The 9986-nt window shown below is 47.8% G+C and overlaps 1 protein-coding gene across 1 annotated transcript; it reads left to right on the top strand.

Moving 5' to 3' along the window:
- The first annotated feature begins 380 nt into the window (after positions 1 to 380).
- LOC120649219 (mannan endo-1,4-beta-mannosidase 3-like) lies at positions 381 to 2433 on the top strand. Its single transcript, XM_039925952.1, has 3 exons — positions 381 to 891; positions 999 to 1316; positions 1450 to 2433. The coding sequence occupies exons 1-3, from the start codon at positions 568 to 570 to the stop codon at positions 2197 to 2199; spliced, it is 1392 nt and encodes a 463-aa protein (XP_039781886.1). The 5' UTR covers positions 381 to 567; the 3' UTR covers positions 2200 to 2433.
- The last annotated feature ends 7553 nt before the right edge of the window (positions 2434 to 9986 follow it).

Consider the following 9986-nt stretch of genomic DNA (forward strand, 5'->3'; position numbering starts at 1 on the left):
GAAGCTCCAAAGATTCGCTCCCCGTCTCGTACGCTCCTCGTCGTCAGAGTCCAACAATGATACGGCCGGTCTCCTTTCCTTATCTTTCCTTTCCTTTCCTTTCCTTTCCTCGTGTACATGGACCGACGACGCATGCAGCTCCATCGGCAGCTGGCCGGCTGCCACGACGACGGAGCTCGCGGTTACATCAGTTCCCGTATTCAAATGGACATGTCCCGTCATGGACGGACGCTAGCCTAGCCTAGCTAGCTGCGGGCGGGGGGGGGGGGGGGGGGGGGGGGGGGGGGAGCTCGGCTGGCTGCCCGGGCGCGCTCCGCCCGGATTGCTGCACACGTCTTCTTTCTAGGCGTGCTGGCTGGCTCCATCTGCTACCTTCCCCTTCCGGCCTTCCCTTCCGGGGGAGCCGGCCGGAGCTCTATTAATACGGGCGCACGGGCGCCCCGGGGTCGCCGCGGACGTGCGAGCGCGCGCCATGGTTCGCCTTCCCCGACCGGCCAAACCGACGCGTGCGCATTGAACGACGCCAGGTAGTATAGGCACAGTAGAGAGTCCACAGCTGCCAAGCCAATGGCGAGGCCACGGCCGGAGGCCCTCGCGGCCAGCTTCCTGCTCCTGTTCCTGGCCGCCTCCGCCGGCGCCGCCGGGCTGGAGCTGGTGCGCGTGGACGGGACGCAGTTCGTGGTGGGCGGCAAGACCGTCTACTTCAGCGGGTTCAACGCGTACTGGCTGATGCTGGTGGCGTCGGACCCGGCGCGGAGGGGCCAGGTGGTGGCCGCGTTCCGGCAGGCGGCGGGGCACGGGCTCAACCTCGCGCGGACCTGGGCCTTCAGCGACGGCGGCGACGCCCCGCTGCAGGCGGCGCCCGGCGTCTACGACGAGGCCATGTTCCAGGTGAGGTGACGCCCGTGCGCGTGCTGACCGATGCGATGACAAACACAAAGCTTCCAGCTATCGAATGAAATGAAATGGAATTGAATTGGTTTCTTGTGCCTGCACAGGGGCTGGACTTCGTGATCGCCGAAGCCGGGCGGCACGGCATCTACCTCCTCCTCTGCCTCACCAACAACTTCCACGACTTCGGCGGCAAGCGCCAGTACGTGGCCTGGGCCAGGGAGGCCGGCCACCACCTCGCCACCGCCGACGACTTCTTCAACACCACCGTCGTCAAGGGATACTATAAGAACCACGTCAAGACGGTGCTGACGCGGGTGAACACGGTGACCGGGGTGGCGTACAGGGACGACCCTACCATCCTCGGCTGGGAGCTCATGAACGAGCCGCGATGCGACGCCGACCCCACCGGCGCCATGGTGCAGGTAGCCACATACATGATCAATCTATCGCAATAATTAACGCTCCTTAGATGTCAATCGATCCACATGATGCATGTACCGACTACCGACCGACCACAAGCGAGAAGATTCATTCATTCTCTGATTTGATCTGCAGGCCTGGGTGGAGGAGATGGCGCCGTACGTCAAGTCCATCGACGGCGACCACCTGGTGACGGCGGGGCTGGAGGGCTTCTACGGCGATGGCACGCACGAGAGGAAGGACCTCAACCCCTGGGGCATCTACTACGGCACCAACTTCGTCGACACCCACCGCGCCGCCGGCGTCGACTTCGCCACCATCCACCTCTACCCGGACCTCTGGCTCTGGGGCGCCGCCGCCGCCGAGCAGCTCGCCTTCCTCCGCAACTGGACGCGCTCGCACGCCAGGGACGCCGAGCTCTACCTCGCCAAGCCGCTGCTCGTCACCGAGTACGGCAAGTTCCTCTGGGACGGCGTCGCCAACCGCACGCAGCGGGACCGCTTCCTGGGCCTCGTGCTCGACTCCATCTACGCCTCGGCCGCCTCCGGCGGGCCGCTCGTCGGCGGCGCCTTCTGGCAGCTGCTCGACCCCGGCATGGACACGCTCAGGGACGGCTACGAGATCATACTCCCCGAGGACCAACGCGCCGCCACCATCATCGGCAACCACTCCCGCCAGCTGGCCGAGCTCAACGGCCAGGACGTCGAGGCGGTTCGCCGCCGGAGGAGACAGCGGCGGCGCAGGAACGTGCACGTCGGCAGCAGCTCGGGTAGGAGTAGGAGTAGGAGTAGCAGTGACACACCACGGTTACACATGCTCTTGGTTCGTTTCATCTCTTTGTTCAGATCAATCACTTCGCTGTTCAGTTCAGCAAGCAGCGTATAGACCGTAGAAAATTTTACTGCACATACATTTCAGGTAAAAAAAATACTCGCACTTATATTAGGTGTGTACCTAGTCCTACAAGCCAGGGATTTCAGGTAAAAAAGGAATACTGTATACGGTTAGAATCAGAACATACTTCAAGCTGTGTACTGTAACTGTACCGCAACATTTATACTGGACGCTAAAAAAGAGAGGCACAGTACTAAGAGCCTGGTAGGTAGTTTTCATGGGCCATTTGAAGTCTCTGTTCCATCTTCCAGCAAAAGGATCTGTCCATTTTTTCTGACTGCTATGGACGGCAACAGTTCTATCTAGGGCACATCACGTCATCACTCATCACCGACAAAAGGCACACGGCAGTCGATCGAGAGGTGCAGATAATCTCTGTTTTTTTTTTGCTTAAAAGGTCTTGCGTGCCACGCTAGCAAGGGTGACACGCACGGACACACACGCTAGCAAGGATGTGTCTACCGCCTGGGACTCGATTGCTTGCAGAGTCAGAGCGCCCTCTTCTGATTTCTGAATCGTGCAAAACTGTCTCGGGTCTGCGTGTTTTTTCTCTGTCCAGATTCCAGGCTCTCTCCAAACTGAGGGGCCGCCTACTTCTTGAATTGAACGTTCTGCATTCAAAGGCAGCGGTCATCGGGGGATTGTCATCACAAGATTGTTTAAGTCAAGTTGAGTGCAGGTCGTTGAATGGTCCAAGTGGTCCGCAGGATGAGCAAAGCAATCCACCTGGCATCAGCAGTGGTGTTGTGCCCGCTGTTACAGTGGTTGAATTATTCAGAGCAAGTTTAAGGACAGAGTGGGCCGGGCCCGGTAGGCGCTTCTGCTACGGCCTTTCTTTCGAACTTTTTTCTTTTTTATATTTAAAAAAAATTAAAATTTCAAAAATATATGTCCGTTTTCAAAAATTTCAAAAATATACCCCGGTCGCCCTCCCATAGGGCGACAGGCCCAATGTGTAATTTTTTTTTCAAATTTGCAACGAAGTCCCTGGAGAAAAAAAAAACAAGCCCTGTCGCCCGGCCCACGGGCGACCGCCGCTGGGCCCGGCCCACAGTCGCGGCAGGGGGCCTGTCGCCCCCCCCCCCCCCCCCCCCCCCCCCCCCCCCCGCGGGCGACCGGGGGGCCTGTCGCCCCCCCCCCCACGGGCGACCGGGGTCTCCCCCTTATAAAAGCCCCAGCCCTCCCCTTCCCTCCTCATTTGAGCCCGAAAATTCCACCAAAAATCCAGAAAAAAAAGAGAGGAGTGAGGAGAAGGAAAGCGGCGAAGCCCTGCCGGATTCAGCACTTGTGATCTGCAGGTTAGTACATTTAGTTTAAATATTGTTATATTTAAGTACTACGTATTTAAATATGAGTAATTTAATTTAATTAGTGCTATAGTAGATCCATTTAAGTAGGAGTTCAATGATACTTTAGTTTGTAGTTACGTAGTAGTAAATTAGTTTAGAAAATTAGTTCTACGCATTTATTATTACAATTACAGTGCTATTAGAGACATATTTATAAATTAATTATGATTTAGAATAGAATTTGGCATATGCAGTATAGAATTCGAGAGTCATCACGTAGTTATGAATAATTATACGTTATAGTTGAATTCCATACTTAGTTTTTACGGATTATTGAATAAGGTAGTGAAGTAAAGAGTATAACTCGATAAGTATTATGTGATATACAAATATGTCGAGCAAAATGCAGTTTCAAGTATTTTATGGTGAATACAATGTTATGTATGGGCCAAATGGAGTAGATCTTTTTGCCTTTAAGCGCACATCTAGCGGCATAGATAAACCTCTGGAAAGGAGTTTTGGTTCCATATGTAAGTGGCTGCAGCGTGGGTTCCATGTTGATCCGTTGACACATGTGATCACTGTCCAGTCTCTTGTTAATTGGGAGGTAGAAAGTGAATTATGGGAATTAATGATGATACACAGCACTGATGACTGGCAGAAGTACATGCAAGCAGCTCTAGAGCGTGGGTGGCCTCTGGCCATTCTTGTTCAAATCTGGGATAAGACACAAAATGAAATCCAACATTGTGCAGATCAAGGAACTCCGAGTATTCGAAGAGAGACCAATTATGTTGAGCAAGATGAGTCAGAAGAGACAGAGAACCAAAACATGGGACCACAGGGCCTTGCTGATGAGGGAGAGAGGATACATAGCATTGTGGACGAGATGGAGGCAGAAGACCAAACCGCAATAGAGATGGAAGAATATGAGGACTCATCTGATGACGAGCAGTACTCATTGCCAAAAGAGTGGAAAGAGCATGGTTTTGGCAGTCATATCGCAGAAGATGTACGAAATCAGGAGTGGGAGTACAGAGGGAATGAGGTAGTGCAATGTGCAACATATCCAAACATTGAAGCTGTAAAAGATGCTGTGAGACTATGGGCAATCTCATTGAAACGAGAATTCAGAGTCGTGAAGTCTAGCAGTAAAGAATATGAGGTGAAGTGTGTGAATGCTGGATGTCCATGGCGAGTACATGCATTCAAGGGAAAATGGAAGTCAAACTGGAAATGTTCCATTGTCACAGAGCACACTTGTTTGCTGTCAGAAGTTATTCCCTCGCATCGCAATATATTATGCGACTTTGTTGCAAAGCAAATGTATGGGTTTATTATGGACAACCTAAATTATGAGCCAAAAATGATTATTCGACACATTGAGCAGACTTACCAGTACACCATCAGTTATTTGAAGGCATGGTGGGCTAAACAAAGGGTGTTCGAGATGCGGTTCGGCACATACGAGGCATCATATGATAACCTACCTCGTATGTTATCACAGGTTGCTGCTAGAAATCCTGGAAGCTTTTATGACACATACCTTTTACCAGCCGTGACTAGGGGACAAAGAATTATGCAACGAGCCTTCTTTTGCATAGGTGCTTCTGTTAGAGCATTTCAGTTTTGTCTTCCGGTGTGCAGTAAGAAGACAGCCACGGGTCGTCTCAGGCGTCGTCGTCGTTCCCGTGTCCGTCGACCATACACGGGCCGACGTCGCAGTTCTTCCCAAGTACAGGTAACGTACATATCTCTTTAAAATTACATCAAGTGTTCCTACATATTTACTAATATCACATACAGGATACGATCCAGCTACTGCGTTCGGCCATACTGGAATGTTTAGAGGGACAGCACCAGTTGGCGGACCGTATCCAGGGATGGTACCGGGGCCACAGATACCGGCGTGCACAGGTTAATTTATGTTTCGTATTTCGGTTTCTACATGTCATTACGAAATATACGAGCGTACGCTAACATCCATATTTTTTGCGTAGGATTCTACCCCGATGCGGGCGCCGGACCTTCTTCTTCCTCCTTTCGACCAGATAACGAGACATTCACCTTAGACGACTTCGACAGCTTGAGTCCAGAAGAGCCTGCCGCGCAAGGTGACCCCGATGTCTTGGGGTATTCACAGCTAGGAGGAGCACCACTTGGGATCTCTCAGCAGCAGACACCGCAGCCCCTTGCGCGTCCTGAGCGACAGGTGAGGTCTCCGGATGTTCTCACCTACTCCGAGGGACATGTCCGTGCCCAGCAGAGGGCTAAGAGAGTCCGACGCCCTAGGGGTGGTTAGATGTATATGATGTTTATTTGTAATGAGAAAGCTGTGGGCCGCTTATTTGTATCCGATGTTTATGATTGTGGTAGGTTACTTGTCATTTGTTTTTATAGATATTATTTATGTGAACTTATTATGTTTGTGGGTTCCATAATGCTCGTGAAATAAGGGAAGTTCTTGCGATTTTTTTTCGTGATTTAATGAAGGACAAGTAACGTGCGGTAGGAGTTAGCGGCCGAGATCTTGCCGACGATGATGACGAATACACGCTCGAATAGCTCAAAATAGGTCCCTGCAAAAATAAAAGTCCGAGAAAAAAAAGGGGGGGCCTGTCGCCCCCCCAATGGGCGACAGGGGCCTGTCGCCCGAGGGGAGGGCGACAGGCCCCTGTCGCCCGTTCGGGGGGCGACAGGTCCCCCGCCTTTTTTTTCTCTCCAGGGACTTCGTTGCAAATTTGAAAAAAAAAATTACACATTGGGCCTGTCGCCCTATGGGAGGGCGACCGGGGTATATTTTTGAAATATTTGAAAATGGACATATATTTTTGAAATTTTAATTTTTAAAAAATATAAAAAAGAAAAAAGTCCCTTTCTTTCAGGACAACTATTTGGGCCCAAAGGACAACTTGTTTTTTTTTTGAGAATATCAAAGGACAACGGTTGTACAGCCGATATATACTGTACAAAGGATTACTCCTCTTAACTCTGTGATGGCCCTTAAAAGGAATTGTATCAATTAACTCTGTGATCGACTGCGAATTGCGGAATTAATACACGGCAATTCTTCAGATTTTCTGGGTACTAGTTATTTTATTTTGGATTCTGGACAAAATAAAATAGTGCAAACTGCAAACACTGCATTGGCAGCTGTATAGCACTAATGCTCGTTAGAGTTCTCTTTGGACTACAAATGCGACAGCATGTAGTTTGCACTGAAGAATGGGCTGCTGGTGCAATCCTTTCCATCATCAGATATTCAGATCTCGCTATGTGTTAATGTGAAATGTAAGGTCTCACCGCAGATCAAGGCATGGAAATGATGAACCATGTAGGAGTACTTTAGAGAGAGGTTTCAGAGTTTCCTGCTTGCAGTCTGAATATCTTTGGTCTGAATACCAAGAGTAAGAGTAAGTAACAATGCTGTGTGATGGTTGGATTGTGGTGAGCATGTCATGAGAATCCACCCGTAGACGGCCGGCGGGTCGCCCTGCAAATAGGCTCAAAACCAAGCTATACCTACTCCATTCTATTCTCATAAGAGAAATTAATATTAACCACTTCACTTCAAATCACCACCACCACACACTAGCCCAATCCAAATATTTCAGCTCATAATATAACAAACTATTAGCCAAATTATGGTTACAACCCAATAAGAACTCGTTTCCCAAAAGAATTTTATAGTGTAGGTCTTACCACACTGTTTTGCATTGAGTAGCTGTTAGTCATATTGAGCCATCTCCAAAAAATTTCAATCAATTTCGACAAGATTTTATAGTGTGAACGCGAAGTTTTATTTCTAGGGTCCGGATCTTGATGTGGGGCCCACATGTAGGTCTAGCCACACTGCTTTGCACGGAGTAGCTGCCAGTCATACTGAGTTATCTCCAATAAATTTCGGTCAATTTCGTTAAAATTTTATAGTGTGAACGCGAGGTTTTATTTTCAGGGTCCGACTTTTGACGTGGGGCATACGTGTAGATCTAACCACACTACTTTACACAAAGTAGCTGCTCGTCATACTGAGTCATCTCCACCAAATTTCGGTCAATTTTGATAAAATTTTATAGTGTGAACGTGAGGTTTTATTTCTAGGGTCCGGATTTTGACTTGGGGTCCATATGTAGTTCTAGCCATACTGATTTGCACAGAGTAGCTGTTAGTCGTACTGAGTCATCTCCAATAGATTTCGGTCAATTTTGACAAAATTTTATAGTGTGAACGCGATGTTTTATTTCTAGAGTCCGGCTCTCAACGCAGAATCCACATTTATATATAGTCATATTATTTTGTACAAAGTATTCATTTCAACCCACTCCAATCCATATTTACGTAGAACCCACTCCGCCCCACCCTATTATCTAATACTCTCTCCGTTCCAAATTGTAGGTCGTTTTAGTAAATATAGATACATAGATTTTGTCATGTATCTAGACATAGTGTTTATTTATATGTATAGCAAAAATTATGCATCTAGATTTTTCAAAACGACCTACAATTTAGAACGTAAGGAGTACAATCCATTTTAACCCATCTAAACACAATTCATATTAAAATCCAATCCATAAAACTCATTTTAACCCAACCCATTTGCAGGGCGACCGGCGGGCGCCGCTGCTATATTTGTCCACGAATATCTCGCTCCGTCCGTCAGGTACAGTGATCATCTCCAGGCCTGGAATTAGATAGATTATATAGCCAGCTATCTAATACCACCTCTAATCCATCCATCAGATAACCAACCTACTGACTTGATCTCCTAACAACTCAAACCACAATAGCCTATCTCAGACTGATGCTTTCTTGCGCTGATGACCGCTCTTTTTTTTCCTGAGCCTTCTTATCTTCTGATAATTTTTTCCAGGAACAGGGAGATACTGCGCCAATGACACACTGAAAAACTGCAATAGTATAAAGAAATGAGTGGTATAGATAGCAAAATTTCAACAGTCAAGGCCACTAGAACATCACATACCACTGCTGAGAAACTCACGAGAAAGCTCACAGCTTGAATCAAAGCTCTCCTGAGGAGTGGTCAAGGCACCCCTGGTCGTTGAATCGAAAGTCGGATTATCGAGGACCGCATTAACGAAGACCCGTAAATGTCTCTTAACCCCAGACTCTTCAACGTCGTAGTTGTGCTTGTTACAGATCCTCACAAGACCGGCAGCAATCTTTTGTGACACATAATCTACATGAGTCCCCCCTTCAGTAGTTGCAAATTTGTTTACAAAGCTGACCTGGAACAAAAAAAAATGTTTTTGTAACTGTAAACACATCATGATACGCTACTTGCTCATAGACCCACCAACCCGCATTTACCTGCTGGAAAGTTCCTTCACTTCGAGCCACACACACCTCCAACTGATCATTAAACCGTTGGTGGACACTGAAAGAAAGAAAAGCCCAAATGATTAGACATATTTGTATGAGTTTCAACTTGCAGACATAACAACATTCAAACTGAAGTTTGTTTGAAAAATTATCACCGAACCTTGGGCGTCCATATCTGACTGTGGAACCAGTGCAGAGATATGGATAAACGGAATATGGAAATCTCTCACACCAAATCCTCTGGCCATTAAACATAACCCGTACGGTCATGCCTAGAAAGCCTACCATATCAACAACTCTCTTTCTCATGAGGGCCATGACATCATCATCAAGGTGGGTCATGTGAAACTTGGTAAGGTCAGGCCTGAATGTTATCATTGTCCAATTAGCCCCCAGCAAGCTAGTTGTGATCTCAGGCTCTGACTTCTTTCCCATATTCTTTGAGAAAATCTGCAAAATATCCAAAAGTGACACTATGCCCTGTATGTGAACCTAAACGGTAAAAATATTGAATCACATAAGTCTGCTCCGTACTACTTTCCAATGGTTGAGATTATTAATCTGCCTGCGCCTATGAACCATGGATTCCTCCAGCCGCATCTAGCCCACATGATTGTTCTAATGTCATAAATAAGTTTAGATGGGAAGGTTTGCTGAATTTTGGGCAAAAGTTGATGACACCCTCAACAAAAAAAGGGGTCAATATGCACACTGAACTATAAATTCAGCACCTAACTAACTGGTCTACCAGAGCAGAGCAAAGTTCATTTGGCGTGGCTTCAGCATGAAAATATGTGCAGGTGCATGAAGGAAAGTGGCATTGATGATGACCTTTACTGTGCCGCGCACTCTCACACCATGGGTGATCAGGTGATCTTGGTGCACCCAGCCTCGTGACCCTAGGCATCAGCTAGGTCCTCGCATTCTCTTGGCTGAGGACCAGATCTTTTGTGAACATAAACTATGCTGCTGGTTCTAATACCATATCTTTTATGATCAATAATTCTACTGAAAAACATATCTCACTCTCTCAACTGCTGGACTGAAAGAACTCTAAGAGATCTCCAGCAGATTACTCATATCAATTACCTAAGGTAATACCAAAAACATGTTCTACTGACAAGGTTCTAAATAACCGGCTATAGCCAC

The sequence above is a fragment of the Panicum virgatum genome, chromosome 9K (assembly GCF_016808335.1).
Source record: "Panicum virgatum strain AP13 chromosome 9K, P.virgatum_v5, whole genome shotgun sequence".
NCBI lineage: Eukaryota > Viridiplantae > Streptophyta > Magnoliopsida > Poales > Poaceae > Panicum > Panicum virgatum.

Bases quoted from the DNA above. Each gene is read 5' to 3' on its own strand.
- LOC120649219 (XM_039925952.1), top strand. From the start codon at position 568: ATGGCGAGGCCACGGCCGGAGGCCCTCGCGGCCAGCTTCCTGCTCCTG. The intron at 892-998 runs GTGAGGTGACGC...GTGCCTGCACAG, and splicing joins ACGACGAGGCCATGTTCCAG to GGGCTGGACTTCGTGATCGC. The intron at 1,317-1,449 runs GTAGCCACATAC...TTTGATCTGCAG, and splicing joins CCACCGGCGCCATGGTGCAG to GCCTGGGTGGAGGAGATGGC.